General features: G+C 36.5%; 1 protein-coding gene across 1 annotated transcript; it reads right to left on the bottom strand.

The window, feature by feature from the left end:
- Positions 1–12,305: 12,305 nt before the first annotated feature.
- kcns3b (potassium voltage-gated channel, delayed-rectifier, subfamily S, member 3b) lies at positions 12,306–13,565 on the bottom strand (the record flags this gene model as incomplete). The annotated part of the gene is made up of 1 exon (XM_079830762.1): positions 12,306–13,565. One exon carries the CDS (start codon positions 13,563–13,565, stop codon positions 12,306–12,308), a length of 1,260 nt encoding a protein of 419 aa, XP_079686888.1.
- Positions 13,566–17,670: the final 4,105 nt, after the last annotated feature.

Here is a 17,670-nt window from a genome sequence, read left to right as displayed (position 1 = left end):
TTTTTTTATTTCTATTTTGGCTTGAGGTTCTTTATTACTTTAATTGTGGACTAAATAAAAACCAACCGCAGCATTAGATTCAGTACCTTATACTTGTAAATACAACTATTTGCAGTTATTTTTCCCTTTACTGGCACAATTTTTATTGTGCATAAAATTATTTCGGGTTTTTCCCCCTGATTCCAGGCCTAATCACAGAGATTGCCATTTGCTACATCACTAGCGGTATTTTGTATCCTCTTAGTACAATTTCTGCTTACATTCTTAAGGCGTTAGAAGGCAGCAGATAAATCCCTGGCTTTTTAGCTATTTCCTTTACCTGGCAGCCTTACAACATAAACAAAAAGCATTGTGAATGTACTGCCCTGCTCTTGCAAAAAAAAAAAAACCTAAAAAAGAAAGAAAGAAGAATAATAAGAAGAGAAGGAACTGTTAATAATTTTGCACTCTCATTCTAAAAATTCAGTAAATTCAGTATGGCTGTCAGTCTGTTTTGTTGTATGGGAAAAACTATGATTAGTTTACACCATGGTTAAAGCAAAGGGATAGTTCAACCAAAAATCTATTTACTATCATCTCCTCATCTTTACAATATGTCGATCAGAACCCCATTGGCTTTTGCTTCCCATGACACACAAAAGGTGTTATTTGGCGAATATTCAGGCCGCTCATTTAAAAAGGATGGTGACCATTAGCTGGCAAGATTTAAAAATGACAAAAGTAAAAGATATTTCTATTCCTCTCAATCTCATTTGCTCGGATGGTGGTGCAGGACTACTGTTGGTCTCACATAGCCAGACCTACTGACAGACAGCAGAAGGTCTGGACTCCATAGGAGCTTCCATTGGCCAAGGACTGGCCAGGTGCCTTCTGACTGACATGTAAAGCAACCAATAACTGTTTTTTTTTTTTGTTCAGCGTCAAGTTTAGGGATGTGAAAATGTGATGTCGATGTCTCCACAATAAAAGAAATTCGAAAAATTATATTTTAATGCTTTCTTGCGTTATTCTGAGAAACTTTGCGTTCACTTGCAAAATGTTTGCATTCCCCTGTGAACGCAAACGTTTTGTGAGGGAACAAAAGGTTTTGCGAGCGAATACAAATCTTTTGCGAAAGAACGCAAAATCATTGAAATATAATTTTTCCTCCCATCCTATATTTTTTTCACCACCATGTCCATTTAGGGGCTCCATACAATTCATTTAAGAATGTTGTGCAAGCAACAATGGCACAACAATGGTTCTGTGAACTTCACATGCTTTTGAAAATCCAGAGTTTAGTTGATCCTGATAAGCGCTTATTGTCACAGTTGTAAATATTATGGCTTACTTCTTCCATAAGGGGGTTTGACATCACAACGACTTTGTTTCCAGGCAGACCATTAAAGAATGCGACACACGTCTCCCGGAAATCATAGAGAATTCAATCAGTCAGATCAATCATTTGAAACTCCCAAGGTGTTTCCCATTTTGGTGCCATATGCATCAGACATTCAGCCAATGGTCCGTGGGTGACAACTAAGGCTGAGACTAGACTACTGTATATGAACGTTTGAAATCTGCCATCTTTGTTCATGGGAAAGATTTTAATGGAGTAGTTCACTTAAAAATTAAAATTTTCTGATAATTTACTCACTCCCCCGTCATCCAAGAAGTTAATGTCTTTCTGTCTTCAGTAGAAAAGAAATAAAGGTTTTTGAGGCAAACATTCAGATTTTTCTCCATATAGTGGACTTCAACAGGGTACAACGGGTTGAAGGTCAAAATTCCAGTTTCAATGCAGCTTCTAAGGTCTCTACACGATCCCAGCCAAAGAATAAAGATAAGAGTGTTATCTAGTGAAACGATTGGTCATTTTATAAAAAATATAAAAAATAATATACTTTTTAACAACAAATGCTCTTCTTGCTCTGCACCGCACATTACGTAATCACGTTGGAAAGGTCACGAGTGATCAAATTCAAAATCGCCTGACATCGTTGCTTTACCTTTTTTTTTGTGAAGGGCAATTGTCTTTGCACGCTTGCTTTATAAACACTTACCTACGTCACGCGGGACTTTTCCAATGTGGTTACGTAATACGTGATGCAACGCAGAGCAGCATAAGACAAACATTTGTGGTTAAAAAGTATATAAATTTGTATATATTTTTTTGAAAATGACAGATTGTTTCGCTAGATAAGACCCTTATTCATCAGCTGGGAGCGTGTAGAACCCTTTGAAGCTGCATTGAAACTGGAATTTTGACCTTCAACCCATTGTATCCCGTTGAAGTCCACTATATGGAGAAAAATCCTGGAATTTTTTTTTCTAAAAAACCTTAATTTCTTTTCGACTGAAGAAAGAAAGACATGAACATCTTGGATGACGTGGGGGTGCGTAAATTATCAGGAAATTTTAATTCTGAAGTGAACAACTCCTTTAAGCAAAAATGTTAGAATATAAATGCCATTTCACTAAAACAAACACAGTCAATTCACTATACTGGGGTGCATTTCCCGAGAGCATCATTAGCCAACTATGGTTGCAAGTTTCAGTTAAACGATTTACAGTTTCCGGAAACCATAGTTTCAATAAACATTTGCAAACAGCACTTCAAACTTGTGTGGTTGGAACTACAGTTCTCAACCTGTAGTTAGAAGCATTGTTAGCATGACGTGGACTCAAATAAATCAAGCTCTTGAGCACAAGCTAACATAAAGTACATCCTTCATTCCATTTAATATATATTTACATTTGTTTACCGTTCACATCAAGGATTATAATGATAACGATAAAGATGTAGTTTTAAGAACTGTTCTAAAATGTAAAAGAACAGCAGAGCCCACAACACACACTATAATAACGGCACAGATAAACAATATTGTTGGAATCACTTTCAGAATAATTTTTTTCCAGCTAATGAACGATAAAAACATTGACAGCCAATCAGAATCCCTTCTACTTTAAAGAGCTCGAGCATTTAAAGCTGCAAAAGACATCACCACATGTGCAATTATAATAAAAAGAACGATATTGTGCATTAGTTTGGACGCTAATATAGTTATCATTATAGTGATCATTCTTGGTGTGAACGGGCCTTAAAGTGTACACCAGTAGGCTACTGCATGTTAATGTGATTTAAAAAAATATATATATTAAATAAACTGCTTTCTGTTGTTTTGTGTAAATGAACTATAATAATCTGTCATTAATTGTGATATTGAATTGATTAATTTGCTGAAGTTAACACTTGCTTATTATACATCAATTACGGTTTCGGGAATTTTTTTTAGTTAGTTTCTACATTGATACAACATACTCAGTGGTTAATGTTATGCCGTTGTATGGAAAACATACACCTGATTGGTGAAAGTAAGCAGATGGAAAATATAATATATATATATATAATATATAACATATAAAAACAATTTTTATGTTTAATAAAACAAAAAAAAATTCCCCGCCAGCGTTTATTTAAAAAGTTGCCAGCCACTGCCAGCATTTTTGATCATTTTCACAACCAGAATATTTAGTTGTATGAATATCTGAACATGCAATGTATCAAAAGAAAGAACAGAAGAACTATCTTAATGCATTCTTTTATCAACAATTGAATGTGGTTAAGTTTAATTTTAAAAAAGCAACTTTTAGAGAAAAAAGCTGAGAAAAGCATGAAAACACTCAATCCTAATTGGATTCAGAACAATGATCAAAACATAGATGGAGAACATCGAGTCCATCAACACCCTCAAAGCTTCACAGTCCTATAGCTCGCCCTGGGTCGACATTTCATTCAGTAAGATTAGGAAGTTTTTATTTATATGCTGTTTAATGGTGATCAGGTTATTTTACATATTTACATTTTACATACTTCTTCATGTCAGGAGATTCTTTACTCTTTCAGAAGATACGTAATAGCGCCCCCCCCCCCCCCCCCCTATTTACTTCAATGGCGGAGAAGCGTTGTCTCATAAATGACGAACATTTCAGTCAATGGAAGGGAAAGAGTTAAGAGCATAAATATAGTGGATGAATATCTTGTTGTCCTTTTCAGAGCTTGACAGTCTGGGTCACCATACCTCACTGCAAAGACAAAAGCAGCCAGGACATTCAGAAAAATAATTCCGTTAAATGATATGATAATGATAGATTTTTAATTTTAGGGTGAACTATCGCTTTAAGAAACACAATGTGTTGTTGAAGAATAATGCTGAATTGCGATATGTTGAGTGTGTAATGCTGTGCTTTTACATGCTGTAGTGGCTCAGTATTGCTGTCTCAATTCTTGTCTTATTGTATTTAAAGCACCACATATACACAGAGAAACAATCAGCGCTTTCCAATTAGTCCAAATAGTTTGAGAGGAAATTATCTAAACTCATGGGAAAGGTGGATACAGAAATTTTGTGCTTGAGATTTTTCTTCGCAGCTGTTGCCTTTTCTCTTCCCGGCAACTGTAAGTCACCCAGAGGAAAGACATTGACATGCTACCAACTGCTGCTAAATGCTTACATTGAGGTACAGTTATCATCTTGCACATTTTATATGAATAACAGCTGAAATATGATAGTCCACAGGACAGGTGTTTTCCCCAATGATTTACATCTTTTCTTCAAACTTAAAAGTAAAATTACAATAGGTCCCTTTTTCAAACACAAACTTCCAGCCCTGTTTTAAAAGATATTGTAATGGAATAATGTGTTTAGGCAGTGCTGACAAGTTGTGGCATAGATGTATCGCTGCTTGTGTAAATGTAAATAGTTGTAGAGAGTGCCATCACCTGACACATGTCATGTGTCTGTTTTTTAGTAGAGATCTAGCAGATATCGGTGATTATAAAAGGTGGAAACATCCATAGGTGCCTTATAATCAGTGTTGGAGACTTACAATGATTTGCATGAGATATGGCTTATGCAGAGGAAATGTCGCTTAAGACTGGCGATACCCTGCAGTATTGTTTCTTTTCAAGCATTTCAGATCATCTGATCATTTAGGGCCTCAAAGATGTTAAAACAGATGCATGGTCATTGGATCATTGTCCAGCAGATGACATTTTGATGATAATTTTTTGCTTCATCTCTTGGATTATCGTATGGGTCTATCGTGGGTTCTGTATTTAATCAGGACTGTGTGATAGTGATGTGTTCAGTATAAATAAATAAAAAGCTATTAGGAGTATTAATATAGTGTATTATCAAAGTTTAAGTCTAAAGGTGCGATCACATTACTCTTTGTGTTACACTCACTTACATTCATATGAAAGGGACTTTTCATATAATGAAAAGTCTTCAGTTCCAAGACTGCAAACCTCAAAGCTAAATGTTATATAAAGGTGGACTAGATATTAATACATATAAAACATTTAACATTTTAAGCAACAAATGCTCATTGAAAAAACGTGCCTTTACCTACGTTTTCCACTCCATTTTTCAACTCCAAAAACATACAATTCACTGCAGTTTGCAACTGCACTGATGGCATTAAAACGCCAAAAACTTGTATTCCTTTTCATGCAAATCGTGATTAAAGGTAAAGATGATCGATTAATAAAGGCTTATTTTTGTGCGAATTACAACACTCAATAAAAGCTTCAGCAAATGTGCTTTTATCTCACATTTGCTTTCATTAAGTTTAGTGTAGTGGTGCGTTATTTTCAAATGCGGAAATCTATTTTCCGAATTGCCGCAATACAGTATGTAGAACTACCACTGTAATAAAACAAATTTACGTTGATCAGTTTTGGTTAAAACTAAAAAAGTCTTTGATACCATTCACTGGATATTTCCCTTTGAAAGTGTTGTGAAACTCACAGAAAGCAATGTAAAATAATTTTGTCACCACAGGCAGATTTTTCCAATGAGCCCGAGTTGATTTTAAATGCATGTGTTATTTGTGATTTATTATTTATTAATAACTAGTGACATCATGTCCGGTTGCCCATATTCATTGCGGTGTCTGAAGTGTGACCGCACCTTAGGACTGAGGAAAGTGTCAAACGCAGGAAACTTTAGTTTTGTTTTATATCTGTCCTCTGTTATGACGGACACATGAGGGCTTCACATTGTTCATCTCTACAAAACACAATACAAAGTATTAGACTAAATGCTAGTGTCCACCTCTCGCGTGCTTACACACTCTACCAGACTTGCCAGAATGTGCAATAGTGTATAAATACATGGCAGGCACATGGTTTCATTACCTCTAAGTGTGTGGTATTAATGGCAGGACACTACACTGGCGCTAGTAGAGTTTCTCTACTAGTACTGAGTCTCTCTGCGATCAGTTCAAGGCAAACAGAGCTATTTGTCATGCCTTTCTACTATGCAGCAGCTCTAGTCTGACTTTTTGAATTTCATAAGAGACACTTGTTCTCAGAAACTGTCTTTTACCCATTTTTGTGAATTTGTTTTATTGAGGAATAACAAAATAGGCATTGTAACCCTGTTGAAAAGACAGATTAGAGCTGGTATGATGCTGGTCTAGCTAGTGGACCAGCGTAGCTTTGCTGTTCACCAGTTAAAAGTATTAGTCAACAAACTTGAGACGTCTGTCTTGAGAAGCTGCTGAAGTGCAACATGTGCAACATCTTTGTTGACCCTGGAACAACATTCCAATCAACCAATCAGATTTGAGGGACACATTTACAGTTTACGTCAAGTTTAGGCTTACAACCAGGGTTAGGTTATTCTACATCAATGTTATTCATCTATCATTTCCCTCTGATTTTAGAGATAAGTTATGGGTAGGGTTAGGTTTAGGGGTAGAGATAGGGTTAGGACAATTTTATTGGACAAGAATGTTGTTCCAGGATCAACTAAATATGTTGACCCAGGAACATGTCTATCTTGGCAAAATCACGGTGACACTGGTTGACTTTATTACTTTTTTACTCTTTTTTTGTCAACATTGAGTCTTTTAGACTTGGTTTTGTCTGATTTGGCTCAACTCAGATTCAAAGAGAAAATTCATTTTAACTCTTTCCCCATCAGCTTTTTTTTTTTTTTTGTGGTTGCCAGCCACCGCCAGTGTTTTTGATAATTTTTACAAACGTTTCATGGCCCCCCAAAAATGCAATATATCAAAAGAGCAGAGCCTCAGTTTTATTCCAGCTTCATGCATTCTTTTTTATCAACACTTAAATGTGGGTATATTTCATTAAAAAAGCAACATTTTAAACAAAAAGCTGTGAAAAAAAGCATTTTCTTAAAAACTAAAAAATGCTTTTTGTCTGTGTTTTGATCCAGAGATTCAATACTCTGTCAGAAGATGTGTAAAATAGCGCATCTTTAAAAAATAAAAAATAAAGTACTTTATTGCCGTCGTTACTGCATTTGCATTTGTAATGCAGTAGGACGTCCTGCTGATTAAGCTAGTTAAGAAGGGACACTCACCACATCTAAAACACAACATGCTGGTGACCTGCAAAGCTGCTCTTTTCAACATGGTCACAAGTTTATTTATTCACTACTTCCCCTGAGGACATTCTCACCTGTAAAACATATTACAAGTTATGGTTAGTGTGTGCACAGATACATACAGTAAAGTCGCATAGCAAATGCATTACATCATTACGAGAAAGAAAAAAAAAAACTGCGCTGCCACTTTCAGTTTACTGTCGTACTGCAGGGAAGCCCTTTAATAGATTTTGTTAGTTTCGGATTCTCCTCTTTGAGGGTCAGTTCCTCCATAATGCAAAGACGGCCATTGTTCTATGAACAATGCTGTTATTTATTTTACTGAAAATGTGAAAGTGTAAACAGCTGTTTAAAACTACATTGAGACATTAGAGAGGTTAAAACTGGTGCTTTTGTCATAGAGGTGTGTTGGATTCATATAGGCACGGATTGGTTTTTCCAGGACAATCAACATGTATACACTCGCACTCACACAGAAACAAAATGTTCTGTAGTGTATAGGCCTCACTATCCACCCTCCAAACATTATCTTTTTAATATACATGTAATTACAAAATTAAACATATAAATCATACCCTTTACCAGTTGTTCTCGACCCCACCCCACCTTTCCTTTTCATTTGTCAGTTATTCAAGGCTTCTCTGCTAATAAATCACAATATCGTAGGCAGCTGAATGAGTGTTCAGCTGTGTAGAACTTCAGTATACAGTAGATGTTTCGCTGCCTGTTCAGCAATAACCTGAATGGTTTCATTTAAAGATCATGGCACAGACACAATTTGACATCCTCGCTTTGGTAGACTATGCGAAAACAGCTATTCTTTCCATTTAAAATACTCAAAGCAGGATGTTGAGATCTGTCTGTGGTGCTCTGATGACTTTTCTGAGTGTGAGGTGAGATTGTAGGCAGTTTTGCTGTGTCTTCACAGTTTTTACTCTCAAAGGTTTACCATAACCCTAATATTGAAATACTTTGGTCTTAGTTTTTCATAACTAACTCATCAAGGGGAGGGATTTTCTCTTATTTTGTTTTCCAGCACATCTGATGTAATGTTTGAATACGCGAGACCTCTCATAAATGGGCTATAACAGTGTTTTTAAAAATGGTTTGGCTTCAAACTTGTTTTGAATCATTAAATATATCAATAATGAGGATGAATCTAATGCCAAATATACATTATTTATATAAAAAAATACATATATTGATAAATGAATATATGCCTAATTTAAATAGATTTTTTGCTCTAACCCATGTTTATTTGAACTTTGTCAAGATTAATTTATAAAGCTATGACAGCATGCAGGATCGTAACAAAAATTGAATGTATGATTTGATGTTTCATTGCTGTTAGTTGTTTTGGCATTTTACAAATAGTTTGGTATTTGTACAATTATTTGCTTTTTTTATTTATAATTTGTTGAGTCATATTCATATCTCTAAATATGAAATGTTGGGTTTTCTGCAGATGAGGATTGTATGAAGGGTTTGGTCCTTCTCTGCTTTAGTTTTGCTTCAGTATTTTGCCTAATTTCAGATTTGATCAATCTGCCTCTTTGAATAATTGAATATTAAGTATGATCATTTGTTGTACATAGAACTCCTATTAAACTTTTTTGAAGAAAAGAAAGAATTTTGTGCTGCTTGTTTTCATTTTATCTGAATAGGCTACGTCATCAATTGAGTCGAATACAAAATGCCAAGAATGGCCCACACTAAAATATATATTTTTCAATCTTAAAAATAATAATAGCAATTTAGCAGATTTGTTCCTATAGACTAGTAGCTGGAGTGACCAAGACAGCACAACACACACTAACAGATTCCATTCACAAACAAGCAGAGTCCCGACTGGGAGCACAGGAAATCTCACAAAATCTCTTGTGGTCCAATGTGACTTTAGAGTAAACAAACATGGTGTACGACTGGCAAGAAGAAATGCCGATAATAGTGTTTGGACGATTGGGTATCGTTAGCCTATTCCTGAGCTTAAGAGCAGCCACAGCAAAAGCCCGGTTTTAAAATGTGAACAAGGGACTGGGAGGAGAAATTGACCAGAAGACCGAAGAGAGGCCCAACAGGCGCGCTGGCCCAACAGGTATAATTCCTTTTTTATAGATTATTAAATTGTTTAATTACGGTTTATACATGCTACATAGATGCAAACGTTTTGTGAAGAGTGAGTGACATATAATACAAACAAAAAATTAATAAAAAATTAAAAATGAAAATAAATGTCATGACAACAGCAATAATTAGGCTGTGCCAAAATATTAAATCTACTGGAGCAACAGACAAAGCCAGATGGCAACACAGTAGATCTGAGGAGGATGGAGGAAGGAAAATGGACAAGGGTTTGACATGCAGCGAAACACAGGAAGAGGGCCCTTGAAATTCTGGTGGCTAAACATCTGAAGAAATAGGGTTGAACTTAGGAGGCGGTGTAGAAAGTATCCCATATTGATGCATTTGTAACCATTGGGATCTTCAGTTTTCAGATTTGAGTGTTAATAAAGAAGCGAAGATGATTTCCAACATACATTTTATCTGGTTGTCTTCTTCTTGTTTTTGTTTTGTTTATGTATTCAGCTCCCACATCTATTGAATCCTTTTTTTGTGTTTTATAAAGGTTTTTTTTTGCCCTGCATAAAACACAAAAACTTTTTACCTCTTACCTGTTAGAATTACTTTTCAGGCAGATGCAAAGATACTTAATAGTGTCTAGAAATGAGCATGAAAAGTAAATAAAAAAAACATCTGAGAATGTTTTCTCTATCCATGCAATGTTCTCCCTGATGCTAGTTTCCATGGCAGAGTTCAAAATTAATATTGTCATTACTACTGGAGCTGCCAGTTTGCTACATTTAAAATAATTATTAAACAGCAAGCAGAAACTATGCAAAAGCGGCAGGCCTTCCTGTGCACTCGGTGTCCAAATTCACTCACTCGTTTTTATTCAATCACTCAAGTGGACTATATTAGTGGAGTATTGTAGTGAATAGTGAATGAGGTGTTAGTGAGGCCAGCAGGGGGTGCTCACCCTCTGGTCTGTGTGGGTCCTAATGCCCCAGTATAGTGATGGGGACACTATACTTTCAGAGAGCACTGTCCTTCGGATGAGACGTTAAACCGAGGTCCTGACGCTCTGTGGTCATTAAAAATCCCAGGATGTCCTTCGGAAAAATAGGGGTGTAACCCCGGCATCCTGGCCAAATTTGCCCATTGGCCTCTGTCCATCATGGCCTCCTAATCATCTCCATATATTGATTGGCTTTATAACTCGGTCTCCTCCCCACCAATAAGCTGGTGTGAATTGGGTGTTCTTGTGCAATATGGCTGCCGTCGCGTCATCCAGGTGGATGCTGCACATTTGTGGTGCTTGAGGAGATTTCCCCCTTCTATATGTAAAGCGCTTTGAGTACCCAGAAAAGTGCTCTATTAATAAAAGGTAACGAATTAACAATATCAGGAAAAAAAACAATAAGCCTTGTAATTTTTAAGTACAATTATTTTCTTTCTTAAGTCATTTTAAATTTAAAGAAAATTTGGTGGAGGCATTTCTACTTTTTACTCAAACAATGTAACACTGAATTAAACCACACTTTTAAAGTGTATGCTTTACTTAGAAACATCTAAGTAAATAATACAATAGATATTGTGTAGACACCATATCTACATAATAGTAAACTCAATACTCACCCGAACACAGAGACCTCAATACTTGATCTACAATATACAATGACGGTAATATTTGATGGATCATTTTTGAGTAACTATGTATGTGACATTGAGTAGAAAATGAACTCATCACAGAATGACAAGTTACTAAACCTAACAACAAAAGCAATGATAAAACAGTCTAAAAGAACTGGAAAACAGCAACAAACCAACCTTATTAATTAAGTCCCAGTGCATGATGGGAAAAACAGGATCAAAAAAGTTGAGTAGTTTTACTTAATTTTATAATATTGATATTTACGCTTCAATTTCTACAAGCTTGAATTGAGTACTAATATAGAATTTACTTAGTTTTTTTTTATTTTTGCCTGAACTAACTTTCATATAGAAACTAAATTAGTTTTTTCTGTATATTTACTACACTACAGAATCATTTTTATCAGTGTGGGCCAAAAACACCGATTTCAGTTTTATCATTATTTAACTGTAAAAAGTTAGTCCAATGCTGAAGTCCATCTAGCATTTAATGTCTTGAAGACATGCAAACAGATTAGACACAAAACCGTTGTTGTTTTTAACAGGAAAATAGTCGTCGGCATAGAAATGATATGTTTTAATTCTGAATAATATGACCGAGAGGAAGCATATACAAGGCAAAAAGAAGATGACCCAGTATAGAGCCCTGCAGAACCCCATAACAGATTTGAGCATGAGATGAGAAACATTTCACCAAATTAACTGGAAAAGTTCCGTCCTTAAGGTAAGATGCAAACCAATTCAGCACAGATCCCTGAAACTGGGTTACATGACCAAGTCTTTGTAAAAGGATGTCCTAATCTATTGTGTAGATCTATTGTGTAAATGCTGCACTTAAATCAAGCAGGATTAAAATTTGTTCTGCTCGTGCTTCATGAATGAGGCCCAATAATTGTACTAAAAAGGACCTTCGATCTATGTGCATTTTGTGCAAATAAATCTGACATGCATTTCAACTGTGCTTCAAAGCGCTCTGATACCTTTTAAAACAACCCAATCTAGCATTGCTGTTAAAAAAAGTATTTAATTCCTAGATGTCAGATGGCTTTATTTTTTATTAATGTATAGGTTAATAAAGTGTCTATACTATAATGTACAAAACAATGACTTTTCCTTAAATGTAAACCACATAAATGTTTCTGAAGATTGCAAAAAGCAAACCAACATTTTAAACCACAGGGAATGGTTGACATTTTCCTATGGTTTAGCTTCTGAAAGGCACCTTCTACTCTCAAAGTACTTCGAAAAGGTGTTCATAATTATGGTGATGGGTAAAGAAACTACAAGTAACCCACAGAGAATACAAAGTGTAGCTACAATTCTCCCAGCTGCTGTCTGTGGATATACATCTCCGTAGCCCACTGTTGTCATTGAAATAATGGCCCACCACCAACAAACAGGAATAGAAGAGAGTTTGGACAAAGCTTCTTCCTTTTCAGCATAGTAGATACAAGTTGAGAAGAACGATACTCCAACAGTAATGAAAAGAATGAGGAGACCCACCTCACCGTGACAGTTCATTAGAGTTTCCCCAAACGCTCTCACCCCCTCTGAATGTCTTGCAAGCTTTAGGACCCTGAAGGCCCTCATTAACCGGAGAACCTGAACCATCTTGGCCATGTTGACCAGACTTTGGTTTTCCTCCCCATCCTCTTCGTCCAAACTTTCAAAGGCCAGCGTCACATAGAAAGGCAAGACAGAAGCAATGTCGATCATGTTCAGAGGGTTTCCCAAAAACCTCCACGGACGAGGAGCTGCTATGACCCGCAGGACAAACTCCACAGAGAAGAAGATGATACAGATGAGCTCCAGAGAGTCTAGGACAGAATGTTCACTGTCAGTTGCTTGCCTGAATTCCGGCATACTGTGGATACACATGGCCACAATGGAGGTCAAAATGACCAGGACAGAAACCACAGCTACACTTTTGGAACATTTGGAGTGACTGGGATCTTCAAGAGTTTGCCACATGAGCTTACGCACTTCTGAACACCAGGTGCCCTCAAACCTCCACAGGTCACTGCTCACAACCGAAATCTCTCCAGATGACGTGCCACTACTAGACCGGCTACACACGTTCTGCTTCCGCTCAAGGAACCAATCGAGACAGCAGGCTTCCAGATCCAGCTCACAAATGCCCCAGTATTCGATCTCCTGGCTGAAATAAAACACACACAGTTCCTCTAGAGCATGAAAGTGTCCTGTACGGTAGAAGTTCAGAACACAGTGGAAGACTTGTGGGCTCCTGTCGAAGTAGTATTCCCTTTCAGCGGGGCTGTAGTCGTCACAGAGTTCCAAGATGGCGGCGTCGCTGCAGCACTGAATTAACTGACCCACACGTGTGTTGGGGAACCGGAGCAGAACGCAGCGCTCCACCTTGTGCTGGATGCCTCCAACGTTGAGGTTAATGAGATCTTCCTCCCTGCCTTGATGGTGGAGAATTTGTCCATACATCATGGTGATACTGATTCATTGAATCTGGAAGTCTTGCCAATGATATACTTGCATTTTCTACTAAAAAATACAGAAATGTGATCTTAGCTACATCAACAACACTGAAAACTAAAATGAAATCAATTAATAAATGGGTCAATAACTAAACTCTTAGGGAGAAAAGTATATAATGTATGTTCATGAGCCGTTTAATTAATAACATTTCATTCAAATTAAAACAAAGTTAATTAATTAAAACTAAATCAACACTCTAAATGATTAAGTTGTTTCAACCCATGTTTGGGTCAAATATAGACAAACCCAACCATAATTTTTTAAACACAAAGGTTGTGTTTATCCATATTTGACCCAAACATTGGTTGAAACAACCCATCATTTTTAAGAGTGCATAACCGATGATGGGAACCCCCAAGGCTCAAGTCTTGTCTGTGAAACTGGGGGTAAGAGTATAAGCTTCAGATTAATTTTGTATCTGCATAGTCCTGCAGTGTGACATGCTATAAATAAAATAATACTATTAGATTACATTTATATTATTATTTACTACATTAATTAAAAAATTATGAAAAACCAACCGATCTCACAGAAAAATGTAACCATTTAAGAATGTAATGTAACTTCTTTAGAAAAAGTCAGCATGAAAGTCCACCGCTTAAACATAACTGTCACTAGGGGGTAAACAGATCATACATAAATCTATGAATGTGATCAATCTATGAATGTGATCACAATGAGATTGTGTTGGATAAAACAATTAATATATATATATGGTCCCATATATATATATATATATATATATATATAAGACGGTTGATGGTTTACGTAACTTCAACTCACCTGCTGTAAACAGATCCTCTCATACAATAGATTGAAACTTAATGACATCAGAGTGTTATACATGCTGAGTGTCATCTTAGCCTATTTATCCTGTAGGTCAAATTATTTAAAGGGTGACATCACTGCAAAAGAATACTGCACTACACTACATTTAACATACAGTCAAACCAAAATGTATTCAGACACCTTCAACATTTTCTCACATTATCACAGTTTATTCACTTTAGTTTAGAAAATGGTGAAAATGGTAATACAATATGACAAGAACTCAGAGTTAAACTGTCAGAACAAATTAATCTTGATAATATCAGATAACTTTGATAGAAAGGTATGTAATGGATTAAAATCAACCAATCAGCTGTTAGCTGTTTAATTTAAAGGGGGGGGGGGGTCACACACAGTTTCTGTCAATATCATGTCAATCTTGAGAACCTATAGAGTAGTATTGCATCCTTCATATCTTCGAAAAGTCTTTAGTTTTATCATATTTATGAATACTGTACCGAGTCTTTCCGAATAAAACCGAGCGGCTGGAGGCGTATCGTGTGGCCGGTGCTAAAGAGTCACGAGCGAGAGTGCAGCTATTGCATTGAGAGCGCCTGAAAGCTGTGACATCCTTAGAAAATGTGGGGGACAAAAATTGTTTTAGAACACCATGTCATGCGCGAGTTTTACAACATTTGTGTGTGTTTACACATGGTTTATGATGACATGATTTGGTTCATGAACTATTGTATATGACTTAGCATTAGCAAGCGGAACGGTTTTGCACGTCAGACTAGTGCGTGTCTACATAGAAAAACAATGGTAAAGTAGCGCATTTGAATTAAGTGCTTTGTGTGAACTTAATATGGCTTAATATGAAATAATTAATTTAGTTCAACATATTTTCCGACACTTTGTGTATTGTTGTTTGGAGTGGTTTTACAATATACAAACAGACACCTATAGTGGTCAGCTAAACAAATGTATTTAAACACACACCATACATTGCATGCTCAATTGATAAATTAACTGTACGTTCATGCTGTTTACTTGATGTGCACTACGCACCGATAGCAAACAACTCACATACATTTGAAGCAGTTTTACTTACAACCTTTATCGTTGGGACCGCTCCATCTTTCAGCATTAGATGATCTGCAAATCCGGAGTTGAACTGGGCCTTGTTTATAAAACAATCATTGCCGAAATGCAGGGAACAAACAAAAACACTTGCGCAACTCCGTTGCTGCTCCGGAAAAACAAACTCGCCTTAACTCTGGATTCTTTGGGAAGCTGAACAGGGTTGTCTTGCCCTGACAACCAAAAGCACACTTCTTTGGTGGCATTGTTGATTTTGTGAAGTCCTGTGACCTGTGCAGTGCCACCGACGACTTCCCTAAAGCTGTGCAAAGCGCGTTGATGGGCATGTGTTTGCTCTCTCACTCTCGTCAACGTGTGAACGCGCGCCGTTCCGGGAGAAGTGCTCGTACAAGGAAATTCTGCCCTTGTTGACGTCCAACCCATTCTCACTCCCAAGGCATCAAAATATGATCTTTCGCGTCACAATGAAGACACTAAAGGTACCCCTAGGCGTCACTATATCGTCACGCAGAGTACTCCATAGATTTCAGTTGTTTGCCCAATGCGTCAGATCAAGACGCGTTTAATTCTTTGCATTTGTAAAAGCAGACAGACATGATTTTAGGAATATTCATAGACTACTTTTATATTTTGGAGCAACTAACCCCACTCCTACCTTAACCCTACCCACTTCTAAAACATAAAACACGTAACAGGCATCAAAGTACAGTCACAGGTATTTATTGCAAAAACTGACCCAAACAGTTTAAAAGTATTAAGTCTTGTTGCATTCCAAGTCTTCTAATGTCATCCGATATCTACATGTGAAGAACAGAGTTGATCTTAATGTTTTAATCGCTGAAATGATGATCCATCCAGGCGATCCGTGAACGCAACACACTCATTCATATCTCATTCAAATGATACACACGACTCTTTAGCATGACGCAATTGGCCACAAGACCAATGACATTGTAGAATCAAAGCTGACGTAGTGACGCAATTGGTCACGAGACATTTACGAGAGCCAATGCAATTTCACTATGAAATCTGACGTAACGTTTCTTCGGGCGGCAATTTTTTAAATTTGAATGTGTGCATGATCTTCGGAGGATGGAGACGGCGATCGCTTTTGGGGATTTTCTTCACACAAATCAATCGTTTGGCCTCGGAACACTTGGAATATTTGTACTTTTTTAATAAATTGTGCATGCAGTCGTATCTGCCTGTTATATCCTGTGTTTTATCATATCATATAATGCACAAATGGGTAGGTTTAGGGATGGGGTTGGGTTACATGTTCAAACGTGTCTAAATAAATGTAAATAAAATTATGCTGGCTGATAAAATTGAGTATCACACTCCCGCGTTGGATTCTCAATTTAATCAGCCAGCATAATTTTATTTACATTTATATGTCAGTTTATGACGGCAAAGGTTTCTCATTGAAATCAATAAAGCACCCTGCACAATGAAAAATGACGCCTATGGGTGCCTTTAGCATCTTAATTGTTACGCAGAAGGCGCTTGACCATGCTTCAAATTTTGATGCCTTGGGAGTGAGAACGGGTTGTGACGTCACCTAGGCCCATACTCGGAAAAAAAAAACTTTCTGAAACTTGTGACAAACCGGAAGGAGTTTTTTTTTTTTTTTTTTTTACTTTAGCCATGTTTAGCATGGGAATCCAAGTCCTAAACAGTGTAAAAAACTAAGTATGCAGGAAATAGCATTATACTTAATTTTGTTCAGTCTGTGGTGTAAAAGGTCGCATTAGCAATTAAAGAAAAAACACTTAAGCAAATCATGGTCAGGTCAAAGTGTCTGAATAATTTTGGTCCCAAATACTTATCAATTTTACTGATAGTCTACAGTATGAAGAATTTTGGGGTATAAAATGTCACAGTTTACTTTATTTAGCTATTCTCATTTGCATAAATTTACTATAGTGTCCTGCACCCACTAGTAAAAAATGATATGGTGGCTGAATAATTTTTGCTTTGACTGTATGATATGAGCATATGTACCGGTTATGTTTTAATGTTCTGTGTTTTTGCCATTTACTTTTTTAGTAAATACTAAATCTTATTAAAAGGTAAATAAATAAAAACAACTTAAAGAAATAATCTGTATAAACTGCAAAGAATGTAAGAGTGAAAATGAGAACACATAGAACACATTTGAAAACATGATATTTACATAACGAAA

This window comes from Gobio gobio (assembly GCF_949357685.1).
Source record: "Gobio gobio genome assembly, chromosome: 12".
Classification (NCBI taxonomy): Eukaryota; Metazoa; Chordata; class Actinopteri; order Cypriniformes; family Gobionidae; genus Gobio; species Gobio gobio.
This window is presented reverse-complemented; position numbering and strand designations above follow the sequence as displayed.